Source organism: Hemicordylus capensis, chromosome 4, assembly GCF_027244095.1.
Source record: "Hemicordylus capensis ecotype Gifberg chromosome 4, rHemCap1.1.pri, whole genome shotgun sequence".
NCBI classification, from domain to species: Eukaryota; Metazoa; Chordata; class Lepidosauria; order Squamata; family Cordylidae; genus Hemicordylus; species Hemicordylus capensis.
This window is the reverse complement of record NC_069660.1, coordinates 160,390,538-160,408,826: the sequence shown is the minus strand read 5'-3', so window position 1 is coordinate 160,408,826 and position 18,289 is coordinate 160,390,538. Positions and strand designations below refer to the sequence as shown.

The following is an 18,289-nucleotide window of genomic DNA, read 5'->3' as shown; positions in this document are numbered from 1 at the left end:
GTAATTTAATAGGGACAACTGGAGCATGTCTTCCACGGTTAGGAAACTCTGGGAGAATGGCCGTTGCAGGCTCATGGGTGGAGGAATTGGTTTTAATAACGCTCCCTTGTTTTTGCGTAAGCTATTTTGAGCTATGTGCACAGAGAGGCTTTTGGGTGCACTTTAGAAATCTTAATGTACTCATGAAATAACTCCATGAAGTCCTAAAAGCCTGGTATATGGTGGCTTTTTGATAGGAAAAAAGGACCTGGAGAAAAGACAGTATTGTCGGCTCACTTACAATCCATCCACCCCCATCCGTTGTCATGTCGCAGTACACTTGCACTCTCTGGCTGAGGTCTCCATTAAGGGAAATGGTGTAAACGCCACTCATCGTGTCACCATTGATCAAATGCTGGGCACAGTCCTGAGGATTCATAAATACACGGCCTCCTGCAAAATGAAGGAATTAATATGTCAGAAGGGATATTGTGCTCGTGTTAGCATATCATATTGGCAGATACATTAGTTCACAGTAAGCCAGGAGCATGACAGAAAAGACAGATCCTGTGAGTTCATGGTAAGGAGAATAAACTGTGCCCATTTTTGAATGATGGCACTGGTCTTATGCTGATAGCTGGGGCACTAATCTAAGGGATGCTTCCAGTGTTTGGCCTGGCCTGAGAAAAAGATGCAAGATTGTGGAAGAGCTTGAGAAAACCATTGGTCCATCTAGCCCAGAACCATCTGGCTGGCAGAAGCTCTCCTGGCCTCGGAGCTATAGTATTTTCCCACCTACCTGGTGCTGGCACTCTAATGAAATATATATAGACATTACACATTTGTTTCCTCATTTGTTCTGAAGTATCTCCATGAACTGTCTGAAGATTTAAGTCACGCAAATATATATAGATGTCTTCTACACAGGCATGGAGCCAGCTGAATGAACAGTGGCCTGTGTCTGGCCCTGCCTAGTGGCCCCTCTAGTGACACCCCGTGTGCATGATGTCATGAGAATGGGGGCATGGCCTGGGCTCTGGAGAGCCCGAGCGAGCTCTCCCCCATCCATTTCAGGCAGTGCTTGCTGCCTGACAGAACTTATTTCTCTTTCTCTCCCTAACTGGAGGGAGAGAAAGGGAAATGAAGGCTGTCTGGCAGCAAACGCTGCCTTAAATGGATGGGGGAGAGCTCGCTCAGGGCTCTTTGGAGTCCGGGCGTGGGCGGGGGAGAGCTCGCTCAGGGCTCTCCGGACCCCGAGCAATGCCCCCCTGAGGGCTTCAGTGGCCTTTCCCATTGGCACCCCAGCTCCTTTGAATCCGTTCGCACAATGATGGCTGCACCCCTGCTTCTACTGATAGACCTTTGATCTACCTCTACATATACTCTAACTGGCAGTGGCTATCCCAAATCTTAGAGAGCAGTCATTCTCAGATCCCTTTAACCTCTGACCTTCTGCATTCAGAACATGTTCTTTCCCACTGAGCTACAGTATGGGCCCTTCCTAAATTGATGGAGGTTTCTTATACATATTGCTTGCTTTTTTTGTTATCTTAAAATGTATAGCCTTTCAACCTGGAGGAGAGCTGGTCTTGTGGTAGCAAGCATGACTTGTCCCCATAGCTAAGCAGGGTCTGCCCTGGTTGCATCTGAATGGGAGACTTGATGTGTGAGCACTGCAAGATATTCCCCTCAGGGGATGAAGCCGCTCTGGGAAGAGCAGAAGGTTTCAAGTTCCCTCCCTGGCTTCTCCAAGATAGGGCTGAGAGAGATTCCTGCCTGCAACCTTGGAGAAGCCGCTGCCAGTCTGTGAAGACAATACTGAGCTAGATAGACCAATGGTCTGACTCAGTATATGGCAGATTCCTATGTTCCTATGTTCCTAACCTGCAGGCTACCCAAGGAAGTTTTGCCACAAAAAATACAAAACCCACACAATCAGGAATATAAAACAAATTAATACACTCCCCCACCCAATTAAAAACTAAGAATAAGCATTATCAACAGCAGAACAGAGAGCAAAATATAACAGGTAACTCTACAAAGGCATTAAACTAAGCAAAGGCTCAATGAAAGAGAGTTGTCTTTACAGTCTTTCTAAAAGTGGGAATCAATGAAGTCAGCTGAGTCAAATGAAGCTGCCTTAAACTGAGCTAGTCTGCCCCAAATGGTTTACCCTGACTGGCAGCTGGAAGAGCACATGCAAAAAAACCAAAATCCCAGGTTCTATCCATGAGAAAAAGCCGCTGCCTGAGCTCTCCCCGGGGTCTCAGGCAGTCTTTTGCTTGCTCCTCTTAGCTAGGGATGGACCTTGAACTTTGTACTTGTAAAGCATGTGCTCTTCCAGCAAGTTATGGCCTCTGAACCTGACAGGCCTTTCCCCTCCTCCATCATATCAGCCATCCTGTGATGCCTTACAAAAGTTTGAAAAGGCTAATCTGGAATCTAGAGGGATCTTAACTTCTTCTCCATAGGTTTGTAGCAAGGGGGAAAGGGGGAAGTTTAACTTTATCCATGTTCCCTATCTAGCTGTATGCCTATGAATTAGGGATGATGGGATGAATTATGCCCATCATCCCCACGCTCCATTCTTTGCCCATACTTATCACGGACAAAAATAAAGATGGATGTAACTATCAGTCCATTGGTGTTAATTTGGGGTTCCTGGGCACAGCTTTTAAAGCCACCCCCCCGCCCCTGGTACATTACTCTAGCCTCCCTTTTCAACACTTGTCTGCTGCCACCCTGCCAGATTAAAGGGAGGAGGAGCTCTGTCTCCATTCAGTCCTAAATCTTTTGTAAGGCATCACAGGGTGGCTGATATAATAGAGAAGGGGAAAGCCCTGTCAGGTTCAGAGGCCATAACTTGCTGGAAGGGCCATGACTTTGCTACAAGCACAAAGTTCATCCCTAGCTAACAGGACCGAGAAAGAGACTCTGGGCTAGCTCACATGTACTGTACAGTTTAATTGCAGTTAAAGCCAACAGTGTTTGTAACTGCAGTATGCCCAAACACAGAAAACCACCATTAAGCTTCAAAAGTAATCTCCAATCTGCCCTAACTCCAATTTGTACCCGAGATTTTTCCTATGGTTGACCGCTGACAACTGTGGTCATGCCATCAAAGCCACACTTGAACCCAGACCTGTCCCGAACTGCAGTTAAGTGCCCAGTTCCTAACTCCAATCATAGAGGTGGCAGCGCAGACCCGGCTGAGGATGCAGCTGCTCCAGGCTTTCAGCACTTCTCACTGGCAGCCGCTCGGAAAATCAGCCCACCCCTCCTGCCAGCCATGCAACTATGGAGTTGCCAGGCTACAGGGACACCAACATGCCCCATCCCAGACTGGCCAGTGTGTCAAGCTGCGCAGCCAGCCAGGGGGCAACAGGCATGGGTGTCCACAAGCACCCCAAGTGGAAGCACAAGCAGGTCACCCCTTCATGGCATTGGGAGAGGGAAGCCCAAAGGCAGACGCAAGCAGGGCAGCTGCAGCAGAAATGTGGGGATGGGGGTGGTGGTGTTTGCTCCCTAAGTCATACTCATGAGAAGAACAATCCAGGCGAATGATCAGAATTCTCATGTGATGCTTGTGTGGCCTCCATATAGTGCCCTGCCTTTACAGACCAGGCTGCTCTTTCATGAGAGTGACAGGCCATGGTGGCACAGATGCAGGACACTATGCCCCTGCAAGCCCTGGGGAAGGGAACCCTCGCAACACCTTTCCCAGTCTCGGTGGATGGTGGACAGCAGGATCACAACCACAGCAGGATCACAACCAGCCAGGTCACCCCACTGCACATATGCATGGGTTTCTCTGCCCACCACGCCCAGGCGTCTGGGCAGGGATCACTGGAAATACCTGCTCCCCTCGCCCAGGATGCCCCATGGTAGCTCATCTACATACGCTGCAATGATGGCCATGGGTCAGAAATTTTGAATGGCTGGAAGCGCCCACTCCGCAGCTCATGCAAATGGTTTGTGTGGGGGTGCTATTGGTGGGGTCTGAAAGGTAGACCCCCTGAAGGGCTTTCATAGCAGACAAGTTCTATGTTTCATCAAGGAAGGGTGGGAAGGGGGGCCCAGCCCCTTCCCCTGGACGGGATTTTGCTTCCTAAGTCTTTCTCATGAAAAGAACTGAGAATTAACGGGATGGTATTCTTGTAGGCTAAACCGCCAGCCCATTACCCCATGGACTGCTCTCTCACGAGAGTGGCAAATTAAGGGAAGTGAGGGAGAATGCTCCTTGCAGGAAAGCTGCAGGGATGGGCAGGAAAGATATCAGCCACTAAGCCACTGTCAAACCCTGCACCCTGCCAATCCACCCGCCAATGTGCAGATGTGCACCCCTACCCGTGGCCCCCAACGTGTGATGCAGCCATCCCAGGGTGGCTGGAGACTGGGGCTCTCTACTCCTGGGAATCTCCACGCCTTTAGATCTACATATGGGACAATGCTGCTAGCCCTGGCTTTGGAATTTTGAATGGCTGGAAGGGTCCACTTTGCTGCCCGCTGCCTACACCATCCACGCCAATTGTTTTTGGGAGTGGGGGTTCCAATTTGAGGGGTCTGAAAGGTGGGCCCCTGGAGGGATTCCAGAGCAGCAAAACTCTATTTTTCACCAAGGAGGGTGGGGAAGGAGCCCCCAGACCCTTCCCTGGTGGGGATGTTTGCTCCCTAAGTCTTACTCATGAGAATAACCGTCTGTGGGGAACTAGTGCAAACTTCACAAGGAAGTGCTGTTGCAGAGCAAGTTGTCACTCATGGATTGGCAACAATGGCAGGGCAACACCCCCTCCCCACCTGTCCGCACTCTCATGAGAGTGGCAGCCTAAGGGAAGTGAGGGAGGATGCTCCACACTGGCAAGCTGCGGGGATAAGCACTCGCACAAGTGCTTCCCTAGTCTGGGTGACCACTGCAAAGCCAATGCCAAACCACACACCCTGTCATCCCACCCGCCAATGTAGAGATGTGTACCCCTACCCATGACACCCAACATGTGAATCAGCCCTACTGGGGTCACAGGTAACTGGGGGTATACGCCGCAATGCCGGCCCTAGCCTGGGAGTTTCAAATTTCTTGAAGGGTCTGGTCCGTAGCCTACTGGCCACACAATCCATGCAAATGGTTTGCGTTGGGGTGCTATTGCTGGGATCAGAAGGGCAGACCACTGAAGGGATTTGAGAGTGGGCAAGTGCTTCCCCAGTCTCGGTGACCACCGTGAAACCGATGCCAAACCATGTGCCCTGCCATCCCATCAGCCAATGTAGAGATACGTACCTCTACCCGTGACACCCAACATGTGAATCAGCCATATTGGGGTTGCAGGTAACCGGGGCTCTCTACTCCTGGGAATCATTGTGTCTCCAGATCTACATACACCATAATGCTGGCCCTGGCCTGGAAGTTTAGAATGTCTTGAAAGGTCTGGTCCGCAGCCCACCGCCCGCACCATCCATGCAAATGATTTGCGTTGGGGTGCTATTGCTGGGGTCTGAAAGGCAGACCCCTGAAGAGATTCCAGAGCAGCCAAGTTCTATTTTTCAACAAATCAGTGTGGGCAAGGGGCCCCCAGCCCCTTCCCCTTTTGGGGGTGAGTGCCCACAGAAGCCAGCTCATGAGCAGGATAGTCTTGGGTCAGCAAAGAACTTTGAAACTCTGGTGGATGTGCTGTCCTGTTGGACCGGACCTGGGAACTTTGAAACTCTGGTGGATGTGCTGTCCCATTGGACCTTCCCATGGCCATGTGTGTGGCCAGGCTATTGATGGTGAGGTGTGGGGATGTCCTCTAGCGTGCGCGCAATGCAGAAGAGGGAAGGGGGAAAGTTTTTTAAAAGATTCTGTTTTTATACCAGGATAGTCAGTGCCCACATGAGAGTGGGGCTCCCTTGGATTCCCTGGTGGTTAAGTGGCCAGCTCAACTAGTGAGCTTGCAGTCCGCAGGTGGGAATAGTGCCTTACTGGGCAGAGGCATATTCCCAATAGACTGGCCCTCTCATGAGAGTGTTAGCCTACTGGGCAGCAAGCTGCTTGCAGAGGCTTTTGGATGGCTCTGGCTGGAGTGGTCTGGCGAGGTCTCCCCTCAGGTCATCTTCCCTGGTCATGGTGGGGCAGACTCCCCAGCATCCTTTGCCCTGCTCCATCTGCATATCTTGTTCTGGCCAATGTCGGTTCTCCCTCCCCCTCCCCAAAAGAAAGCGGGATTCCATCCCTCCTCAGGGCCCCCACTCCCTCCCCACGGATGGGAGTTTGAATGGTGCTTTTGGTGTGTGGGGCCACTTGTGGGGATGGCGGTGCCATGGCTGGCAGAAGCAGCGCTGGCATTGCAGGACATTTAAAGGGCTTTCGCTGCACTTCCCCTTCTGAGGGCTGGCTAGGTGCTCCGAAAGCTCATGAATGTGCTCGGCATACTCTGCTGGAGACCATGTCCAATTGGGGCCAAGCAGCTGACGTGGTGACACTTTGCCCACAGACTGGCCACGGATCAAGCTCGGATTGGGCTGGGAGGCTGAGCGGCAGGGAGGGGCTCCACTGTCCCTCCACTCCAGTTGGGCTAACGGTGGTTTACTGTACGTCTGCGGCATGAATTGGAGTTAGGGATTTTAACTCCAGTTAGTGCTAAATACAGTTAAACTGTACGTGTGAATCAGCACTTTGCCTGAGACCCCGGAGAGAGCTCAGGCAGAGGCATTTTCTCAGTCCTGTTAACTAGGGCTAGAACCTGGGATTTTGTGCTTTCAAAGCATGTGCTCTTCTAGCTGCCAGTCAGAGTAGACTATTCTGGGCTAGATGGACTGGGCTGTCCAGTTTAGGGCGGCTTCATATGATTCAGCTAACTTCATTGATCACCACTTTTAACTGATCTTTTGGCTTAGTTGTACACTGCCTAGAGCTTTCTATACTAGGAGGTATAGAAATGCAACACATAAATAATAAATAATAGTTTAATGCTTTTGTAGACTTACTAGTTATATTTTGCTCTCTGTTCTGCTGTTGATAGTGCTTATTCTTTTTCTTTCTTTCTTTCTTTTAATTAATTGGTTTTATATTCTTGGTTGTCTGGGTTTTGGATTTTATTTTTTGTGGCAAACCTCTTGGAACTGTGCCAAGAACCACCCCCACCATGTTACAGGTCAAATATCCTATTTGAATAGTTGACCTCTCATGAATATTCTATTTGAATATTCTAACACTCTCATGAGAAGTCCCACTGTGATCACTTCTGGCTCTGAATTTCAACTTGTATTTTGAAAACGTGTTTTGAAAAGCAGCCTAAAATATCAATTTTCTAATATTGCTTATGTTAGGATAGGTGGCTATACTTTGTCTCTCTGTTGGGCAGATCTGGAATGTTTTTGGGTTGTGTGTGTGTGATATCCATAGATGAAGACTGTGAGCAGTCCATAGTTCCCTGACAGTCTTGCATGAGTGCAGAACTAGGTATAGGATACAGAATCCAGCAGCCTGAGATTTTCTTTTTCTTTTTTGAAAAGCGTGTTTCTAGTCCTTAAGGCTGATGGTGAAATCTCACAAATTGGGAGAGATATGAGGCTCAATCCCTCCAAGACCGAGTTGATCTTGTTCAGTTTGCGATCTGGCCAACTGCCGTGTGTGAGTTTATCTCTTGACAGGGTTGCGCTTCCCTTGAGAGAGATGGTTTGTGATCTGGGGGTCCTCCTGGACTTGCAGCTGCTGCTTGAACAGCAGGTGGAGGCCATGGCCAGAGGTGCCTTTGTCCAGCTTCGGCTGGTTCGCCAGTTACGGCCTTTCCTCAACTGGCAGGTCCTGGCAAAAGTCACTTATGCCTTTGTTACCTCTCGATTAGATTACTGTAATGCACTCTACCTAGGGTTGCCTTTGAAAACAATTTGGAAGATTCAACTAGTCCAGAATGCAGCGGCCCACCTCCTCATGGATGGCTGTAGATTTGATAGTGTCACACGGTCGCTGCACTGGTTGCCTGTTCGCTTCCAGGTCCAATTCAAGGTGCTGGCTCTCACCTACAAAACCCTTATGGGCTTAGCACCTGTATATCTCCATGATCGCCTATATCAGCCAGTTGTATCCCATCCTGTGAGGTCTTCTTAGCTGGCCCTCCTTAGTGTCCTGGGCCATGGTGTAGTGTGTGGTGCCTGGGCCCGTAGGAGGGCCTTCTCTGTGGCTGCTCCTCTTCATTGGAACACTCCCCCCCCCAGATTCATTCAGCCCCCTCCTGGCTGCTTTAAAGGCCCTTCTTAAGATATGCCTGTTTCGCCAGGCGTTTGCCCTTTAATAATTTTTTTAAAAAGTGATTGTTCTTGGTATTTCTGTTGTTCACCACCTAGAGTCTTTGGAGGAGGCAGTATATAAGAAGTTTCAATCAATCAATCAATCAGTCAATCAGAATAAGACTTCTAGTGGTCAAAGAGCAGGTTTGGGAGCTCTATAAATCAACTTATTCTTTCCCATGACTCTCAGAAACAATGAAATAGATACAAAATAACCAAATATATGCAAATTTGATTAATTTGCACAACTCATTTAGATCATGGTAATCTGCTTTTCTGGGTGCAGAATTCTGATTTTTTATAATGTGCAGAATGTTTTATTCATGAGAACAAGTCTAGTGGTACCTTAAGGCAAAAGCTTTTGTAGGCCAGAGGTATCTTCATGAGTTGCCAGGAGAAGCACAAAGCAAGCATGGGCGCATGTAAAATCCCATAATATATGGGTTAGTCTTTAGGGTACCACAGGACTCTTTATTGCTTTTACTACGAAGTCTGACGTGGCTACCTCTCTGGAATGAGTTTTGTGAATCTGCTTTTTACCATTTCCACATCTCTAGGATTCACTCTGCCAAGGGACTTGTTTCAATTTCACAACATAGAAACCACTTGTGAACCTCCTGGTGCTCCACAGGGACTCCTTGTTTCAATTTATATTCATACCTTTTAAACTCCAAACAGACCACTGAAAAGCTGGGCAACATTAATAATAATGTTTCCTTTGTGCTGCTTGTACCACAATTCCCCTAGAACTTTACGCACATGTGAGCAACAAAGGATAGACAGTTATTAACATGATGGAAGGAATGAAAGCACCTTGTTCTGTCTCCAGTCAACATGAGCAGGTTCAGCACTTCTGATGCACAAGCTGGGGATTTTTCTCTTTTGTTAATCACACCCTATTGTTCTCCTGCAAAGCATTACTTGAATTAAATGAGGCTGGTGCCTTGATTCTTAGATTTCTTAGGGAAGTTGGAGTCTCTTACAGATTCTTACAGCATCTAGTTCATCACTGCTCCCTGTGCTAGCTGCTGGTTAGAGCATAACTGATGCGGTCCCTCCCAGGAGAGAGCCTGCAATCTGTATTTAATGGAATGAGAAATGTGAAGTGAACAGATTAAAGTGGTGTTTCCCCCCAAACTTTCCACCTTCATCTGTTGAGGAATTCCTGCTAGTCTGCTCTGAGATCTAGTCAGCCTAGTCTAGTCAGCCTAGAATATATGCAACATTGTCCTGTGGCTGCACACAATAGGGGGAGTTTGATCATGCTGGGTCAGCTGTCTTTCAGGGAAGCTTGTCTGCCATGATTAAGCTTCGCTTTGAGAACCCCTGATCAGCTTCTGAGGAACTCTAGGGTTCTCCAGAACACAAGCTGGAAACCACTGGACTAAAGAATTGCGAGTTATCTAGCTGCTCAGTCCTCTGGGACATATTTGTGGAGATGAAAAGGGCTTTGCCATCCTGCTCTGCATGCATTGGGCTGTGGAACAAGCCTTCACTGCAGCTACCCTCCGCGAGGGTGGATTCCCTTCTTCTACCCTTATATCACTGTGCAACATGTGGGCCACTGACTTTATTCTGAAGCCTGACCCCCACAGCAAAATACACTGTTCACCAGACAGTGTGTCCTTGAGGGTACAGAAGTTGGTCACTCTCGGCAGAAATCAAAAGAGATCAAACAAGTGAAAAAAATCCACACCTCAGCTAGTATACTGAATTACACCAGGAGGTCTGGTTTGCTTATCATCTGCCAGTGCCAGTAAGATCAATCTGAAAGCTTTGCATTGGTTTCCATCCCTTGAAATATACGCTCCCTAACCCTTTATACTAACTGAAGTGGAAGGGAGAATAATGCAGCAGCTCCTGATCTATAGCTGTATGAAGCAAGTGGGGTTTGTGTCTATTGATAGCTGCTGTTGTTAACTGGCAGCTGTTTCAAAAGCCTTTTCATGTGCCGCAATGAAGAATACATCTGCAGCAGTGGGTTCAGTCTACTAGATATAAACATCGAGGGAGGGATATTGTCACTGTAAGGATGGACAACTCTTTTCTGCTTTTTTCATCATCTCTTTTGAACAATAAATGCAATTGGATTCAACCGCTTTTGAACATTCCTTTCTCAATAAGCTCCTCCACTCTGGCCATCCTCTGCCCACATTCTTAAAGTGTTTTCAGAAGTGCGTCCTCTAAAGAGAGATTTCTTTTTGCTGATACCTGCTTCTTTCAAAAGCACCAGCAACTGAATTATAACCATTCACTGCATAAACTGATCACAAACACAACACAAAAGAAATGTTCTATGGATGCTGATAGAAAACATCATGTTGTTCTATTATGAAGAAATAAATGTTAAGCAGCCTGTCTCAGAGCCATTCATTTTCTGAGACAGAGTGGAATTACACATCTAAAAGCACATGAGACTGCTGGCCAAAATGACAGGCCCATCTTGAACCCTCCCTTCCCTCACCCTCGGTATGTCTAGTTCAGTGTATCCAATATTGTGACATCACAATGTTATGTGTGTTCCCTCCCTCAGTCCAGATTATTGGCTACCACTGGTAGGGACAGGGAAACATGCTATCAGGACCTGGGGGTAGGATTATGGAGGAGCAATGGGAACTTCACATGATGTGGCTGTTTTCATCAGCAGGCAGGCCTGTGTTCAAATTATGGTAGAGAAGGTAGGCTATTTTATTTAATGAAATCCATAAGCCCCACCCACCAACTTCCCCCATTCAGCCATATCATGCTACCCCATAGCCTTCTTAAAACAACAGCCCTGGAGGCTGGAACAAAAAGTAAAATCTGAGTATAGAATAGGATTCCTGATTATATCAGATTTCATTCTTTGAAAAAGAAAATTTCCAGTCTCAGTGTTGTTGACATTTGAAAATGTACATGCTATGCCTGCAAAGCACTCCAGAAGAAACTGGTAGCCATGTGTGATTACCAGTGTCTATTCATGTTATCTAGTCATGTGCCCCTATTTCATGGTTGACCTTGGAACCAAATCACCACCTACTTTGGAAATTCTCTGCACTGATCTCTAACATCATACTCCATAGCTATTCTGCTTTTGTCTTTTTGTAGAGAGGGGAGGGGAGAGGGTAATGCATTTCAGCCAAGAAAGTTAAGGCAGTCACAGGAACCAGCCTGTGTTTTTTTTAATGAGGAGTGATATACCACTGGGATCGATTCCCCATGTCCATCGCCTCATATAAGGTCCAAATGTAGGCCTAGAAGCCTGAACCAAAGAAATCTCCATCTTGTAACCCTTCATTGAACCTTAGCTGCTTCTAGAATGCAGCTGGGCTCCACCAAGCCCTCCCGTCACATGTCTTTTCACACTGAAGCTGTCCCTGAGCTCTTAGAATGCAGAACTGTTTTTCTCAATTGCCCACTTCGCACTCCTACAGGGACAGAGCTTAGCCTTGAAGACAACACCAACAGCCAAGAGGCCCTGCCTGGCACAGCAAATAAACAACCAATGACATACAGGCAAAGATAAGAGTAAACTAACAGGCAAAAGGGGAACAGAGGAGCAGGACAGCCTGTGAATCAGATGGGTACATGACAATGCTGTGCCAATTGCTTGTTGTTTGATGTAAATGAAGCTTGATCTGCGTGTTTGATTGCAATAGTGTCTTCTTTCAAGGTACTCTTACGTAGAATGTATGTAGGATCAAATGACTCCAAATGTACAAAACCTAGCCTGTAACTCAATCTTTGCTATTGATCTGGGTTTTGTACTCATCTGCAGAAGTAAACTTTAAAGCCTTTCCTGTGTGTGTGTGTGTGTGTGTGTGTGTGTGTGTGTGTGTGTGTGTGAATTTGGCGTCAACACCACTCAGACAAGAACCGGATTTTGGATTTTCAGTATATCAGGAGTGAAGTGATGAGAAGTGCAGTGTGTGTGTGTGTGTCATATCGGGTCTGGCATTAACAGCTTCTTTTAGCCTGAGAAGCAAGTGATACAATATTTTTAAAGAGCCCATCGCCTGATGAGGCCCCAGACAGGGGAAGTATTTGTGGTCAAACACGTCAGGGCTATTCTCACGACCAGGAGAAATCGAGCTAAGGGAGCCTAGCCCAATTTCTCCTGGTCGTCTGCTGCCACAGGAGCCATGAGGCTCCAAGCAGCAAACTACTGAAAACACCCCTCTCTTTAAATGAGGTTAGTGGAGCGAGTGCTCCGCTAACCCCATTTAGTTGATTGTGTGCCACTGCAGTGTGGCTCCGCACCATGGCAACACACAAAGAGACCCCCACTGGGAGGCTAAATCAAGCCGCCTGGTCTCGAGGGTCTCTCCAGGATGTCCCACATGCAAATGTGTGGGGCATCCTAGGACTTTTGTGGGCCAGGTGGCCCCTGATCCCTCAGCTCCCACCAGCTCCGTGACAGAGCCAGCACTCGTGTAGGTGGCCGATCCGGCCACCCAGGGCTTGGAGGCTGCTCGTGTGCGGGGAGAGCAGGCTAATCCCACTCTCCCCGCACAGATGTTCCTGGCGCTTCACATGGGTGCTGTGAAGCACCTCATCTAGTGAGATAATGCAAGTGAACATGGGGAATATGTTGTGTAGCCCCCTCACCTGTGGTGAAGATGGTGGAGGTGAACCCACTCCTCACAGCATCTTGAGCTGCTTGCAGGCGCACTGTGTACTCTGTGTTTTCTGAAAGCCCTTCTAGGCGGATCCAGGTGTCTTCTGCCTCCACAATCAGCTCCTGTACACAGGTCAACCAAAGAGATGGAAATGCAGAGATCAGCAAGTGAGAAATTTGTGGAGGTTATGCAAGAAACAAGGAAGTGGAACCTGGAAACTTTTAGAGGTATGGGATTCAGATCTTTAACTTACAGCTTGAGGTGTGTCAGGGATTGAGTCAGTGCACTCTACAGGGAAACCAGCCAGACCAGCAAGGATGCCTCATGTGGTACTGCCGAGTCCTGAACAAGCTTCAAGGTCAGGTTTGCTTGTTGGTCTGAGCAACAAGGGGATTAATCTGCTGAAGCCATGTGCTAAGGTCTCCCTCTCTGGAAGGAACTGGATTTGATCCAGCAGGGCTGTTCTTACGTTCTTATGACAAAAGTATACTTTGCAGCACAATCTGTATATAAATGAAGCCCGCTCTACCACCTTCAGGTGAGTAGTGCTTATTTGGGCTGTGTGTGCGGCTTTGTAGTTAGTACTTGAATTTTTATTTGTAGCCTTTAATAAGCACTTAAGTGCAATGCAGCTCTATTGGTTTGGCAAGCCTGTAGAGAAAGCCACATTTTTTTAGAAAGGGTGTACACTTCCAAATATGTGTAGATGTTAAGTCATACATCCTAGCCCAACCATTTTGAGTTTTAAATTTGAAACAGGCTTAATACCCTTTCTTTTTGCAATGGCTTTCTTTTTCTATTGACCTGCCAAAATGCCAGAGCCACAATGAACGTCTACTACTTGTCCAATATGGGAATTCAGGGGTCACCTCCACCTTATCGAGGCTTCCAGATGTAGGAGTGGGATCCATGACGATGGGGAAGAAGAAGAAAAAGGACTAAACAGTCAGGGGAGATGAGAGAAGCAACAACCTTGCAATGAAGGCTATGGGTTGCTGGACCTTCATCAGCAGGCTCAGGAAAAAGGAATTGAGACATTGCAATTCTAATTAACCGGAATTATTCTCTTGACCTGGACTGAGGTCCTCTTGTGGGTCACAACCTGCTCACAAGCAAAGGAGGTAGATTAGTCAGGAAATGGGCATGACTGGAGGAAGGGTAAGGTGAGAGAGGAAAAAGCTCAACACACAACAACTGGAAGTGGCCTGCAGAACTATCATGTCAGGGTAGAGTGGAGGGAAGTCTGGGCTGGGGTATTATAATGGCAGGCACCAGGATCCTTGAGGAATCAGGTGCTAGGACTGTCTAAGATTTGGGGTGAAAGACATAAACATGATTACCAGATGCCTGCCAGAAGGGAGTAAAGGAGGTACAATGACTTGACAGGACGGGTGGTTTTCAAAGCAAATAGAAGGTACTATAAACTCAACTTGACTCACTGGGGCCTTCCCTTCAGGTACAGCTGAGCAGGGGTGTAGCTAGGGGATAGGGGGCCCGTGTTCATCCCTCTCTCTGGCGGCCTCCCAGAGCAAGGGAGATAATGAAGAAAATAGGGAGGGATGGAGCTGGAGGGCCCTTTAAGCTAGGCTAACGCCCGCCATGGCAGGTACATTGCGGTGAGAAACAGCTGAGAAAATGGGTGCAACACCTTAGGTAAGCTTTGTACATCAAGGAGGAGGGGCGGATCCCTTGCGGCTTGATGAATTGGGGATGCTGCTCAACTCCTAATTCTCTGCAAATGACATCCTTTCGTATGGCTGTACAGCATCAGAGGGGTGACGTTTGGTACCAGAGACCTGACCTTAGGTCGGCAAAGAAGGGTGCCCCCACTTTAGAGCAGTGGAGCCACCTGGAGTCAAGGTGCTATTGCCATGGTCATTTAGGCTAAGGCAGCCACTGCTGTGGCTGGCCTGCTAGGGACCGCACTGTGGGAGGAGGAGCGCCAATCCCAGCTCAGTGCCTTGCAGGCACAATACGAATTAAGTCTCAATAAAAGTGGCCAATTCCACCACAGTAATGTGTGTCCATGTCTCCTTGGGTCTGGGCGCCAGCTGTGTTTGCTGAGATAGCAAGAATGCAAGAGTGGGAGAATATGCACAGATGGCAGGTTAGGATGCTTAACTCTACCTGTGTCTCCTGAATTGCCCCGGGAATTTTCCTCTACAGGTAGTTTCCCCCTCAGTTGGGCATAGTTTCAGTTTTGGAGCTCCGTTGGAGAAAAAATAAAAATGGCTTGAGGTGATGACAACTGCAGGGAGAATCAGTGGATGGGGGAAAGTTTAGCTTTGGGAAAGGTCCCACTTGCCTGTTCTTTCCAATAAGTGCAACCTGTTTTCATGTTAGTATTATGAGAGAAAAGCAGCAGTGGGATCCCTCTGTGTTTCCTTTGGAATGCCTCCTTCTGCCACCAGCTATGGCCAAGAAACACAGAAGTGGCCTTGAAGCTCACCCAGTTGCCTTGGAATATAAGTGACATATGTGAATAGTTCCTACAAGATATTTTCGAATGCAGGGGTGGTTTGCCAGAGTGATATGGGAAGTGAGCCTTAAAAGCTTTTCTGCGTGATCAGGCTTTGTGCAGTGAAAGAAGTGCTCTTGTGTTCCATTTGTAGCATGTTGTCAGTTTCCATCTTTCACTTTCAATCTTTTCTGAGAAAAGTCAGTGTTTAGTTTATGGAGAAATCATGTTGATGATGTCCCCCAGCAAGTGCACTTGAAGTCTTTTAAAATGCGATACTGATTTGGTTGCATTGCATGTCTATTTGGTGTCCTTGAATTTGGGGAGGGTGGGGAGGGAGTACTCATCTCCAGTTCATAGTTTATGTGAAGTTTTAAGATTTTAAAAATTGTATTGGGGTTTGTGCCCCTTTTGTGTGAGGGCAGAACACATATAATAACATTTAAAATGGTAAACAGCAAGGAGGTGGGGCACATTTTATGAAAATCTCAGTCAGAATTGAAAGAGGCCCACCTTTTTTGTTTTAAAGGGATAATTGCAAAAGAGCTGTAAAACTGTTCATTTTGTGTTCTCTAATTGGCTAAAATTGATATATATGGTAAACCGGCAGGGGAAGCATCACCCTAATTCTAAATGGTCTTCATTTGCCTTTAATAATGTCAGCAATAGCCAAATCTGATTTGTTACATAGCACTGTGACATGATCAAGCCCCGTATATGATCCTTGATTGACTGGAATCACTTAAGGAGAAAATAAACAAACAAAATGGCTGCCAATGCAGTAACAAAAGATAAAAACTGACTGTACACAGTTACAAAAAATAATTAAGAGTGGGGGCAGGGTTTAGTCCTCCTGAAATCCCGACTTTCAAACCAAAAAATGAACCTCAAGATCATTTGGCACAGAAGATCTAGCACTATAGTTTCTTTAGAGTGAGTAAAGAAGAGCCACCTTTCGGCTTCCATCAGGTGACCGATACGTCATGATGTAGTTTTCGATCTCAGCCATTGGAGGAAGCCATGAAAGGAGTGCACTCCGCCGCGTCACTTCGCTTGCTGTCAGATTTGATGGAGGATCCAAAACTGCAAAGTTCAGGAAAGGAATCAAAGGGAGGGGTACATGTTCATGTGAGTTATTATCATCATTAAAAGGAATCATACAGCTGTAGGTCATTTCCCAGCAGAAGAACTGCCTAGCAGGGAGACCTCTAGGGGCCAGTGAAAATCCCACCTTAACAGCTAAATAGGTTGAGCACTCCTATTCTGCAGCGTTCCCTTTTGATGCTTGAAAGAAATCTTAACTTAGAGGAGCAGCAGAAAAAAACACATGCACTAAAGCACAGCAATACAATTTGGAAAAGCTTGGTGTATTCCTGTTGTGGAATTTTGTGATATTCAAGCTATATTTTGGTTATGAAAGGGCATAAAAGGGCATAAAACACTGAGTTATTCATACTGTCCCATAGTTCAGTTTCTTTGGACCTTCCTCCTCACTCTCATGAAGACTATTTGCAAATTGTTATGAACATCTTAGCTGGCACTGGGAAGAATATTTGCTTTTTATAAATATTTATATCCCACCTTTCCATTTTACATTAAAATGCTCAAGGCTAACAAAATAAGATAAAATACATCAAAATAAACTATGCACATAGGAACAGTAAAACAAAAACTATAAAAGGAAAGCTAAAAGAGCAGCAATAAAAATAGCAACCCAGCAGCAAAAAAATACTACAGATAAAACACCATTTTACAAGATGTTCTTACGAGTGGTAAAGTTGGTGAAGATGGTTCTGCTGGTGACAGGCCCATTGGTGGCATACATCGTGACGCCATAGCTGGTACTGGGGAGCAAATTTATAAGCTGGTACTCTTGGTTGGTCCCATCCACTAAAATAGTCTCACCTGCAACTGAAATCAGAAGATGAACTGTAGAGAATGTGAGACTTCTTGAAAAAGAAAATCTCCTAGCATTAGATCCAACTGGAGTAAAACAGAATATGTTGTTAGATAGCTCATGCAATGTAATGGAATGGGAATAGCCTGAAGGTGTAATCATGAAATCAGTGTTCACACAATACAGTGAATTTTGGCAATTGCATCTTGCTGAAGATCCATATGGATCTGATACTTGTCAGTGGTAAAATCTTCAGCCAGATCACAGATTACATAAATTTGTCAAGTCTCTGAAATCATGATTGCCCATGATTGCAACTTGATCCACATGGAGATATGTGGCCAAGATTGGAATCTATTCCAAAATGGAAGCAAAGTGTCACTTCATGGAGGGGAGGAAATGCTTGTGAGAATCTACCTTACTAGATTAGGAATCTTGGCAGGAGTAAAGAATGCTGGAAATGGAAAGCAAAATTCATGACACCTTTTGTACTGGTTTTACACTCTTATTTCTGAAAGGCAACTGGGTTAACTGGCTTACTAAATAGCAGTGAAGGCTCCTCTTTATACAGTCTTCATACTTTCATTTTTTACCAACATGGCTAAAACCACATTTTGTCACAGGAATTGTGGGGAAAGGGGAGTGTTGGTGGTGGAACCATCCTGTCCATTAGGCACAGCTAGGTGGTCACCTAGGGCGACAAACTGTGGGTGGTGCTGGTTGTTTTGCTTTGTTTTTCCAGCTCCATGGCCAGGGCACCTGCCACTTCCTGCCTGCCTGCTGTATCTGCTTTGTGCAGCACCAGGCTGGGTCTTTCCTAGGCCTTGAAGTGTCACAGTGCATTATAATGATGCCACCGAGTGCCACAATGAGTTATGACATACCAGGTGGCATCATTATAACACATTGTGGCACTTGGGGGCCCAGCAAAAGCCCAGGAGGCTTTACACACAGGGCTTTTACTTTGAATCTCCTCCAGAATGGAGTGGGCCAGTCCACACATTAGCTGCATTTACCCCGAAGTAGCTGTGGACTATCAGGTACAAGTACAGACGGAACTCTGTTTCCCCCCGAATCAAGGCTGCGCATTCTGGC

At 46.7% G+C, this 18,289-nt stretch overlaps 1 protein-coding gene across 5 annotated transcripts in view; it reads right to left on the bottom strand.

Annotated features, from left to right (window-relative positions):
* TNR (tenascin R) overlaps window positions 1-18,289 on the bottom strand; it is a 540,529-nt gene that overhangs the window by 16,238 nt on the left and 506,002 nt on the right. For all 5 annotated transcript variants that reach the window (XM_053247413.1, XM_053247414.1, XM_053247416.1 and 2 more), the window contains 4 exons: window positions 17,065-17,208; window positions 16,250-16,380; window positions 12,829-12,961; window positions 281-432 (listed from right to left, as the gene is read on the bottom strand). In XM_053247413.1, the coding sequence (XP_053103388.1) occupies window positions 281-432; window positions 12,829-12,961; window positions 16,250-16,380; window positions 17,065-17,208 (560 nt within the window). The remainder of the gene's footprint in view (window positions 1-280; window positions 433-12,828; window positions 12,962-16,249; window positions 16,381-17,064; window positions 17,209-18,289) is intronic.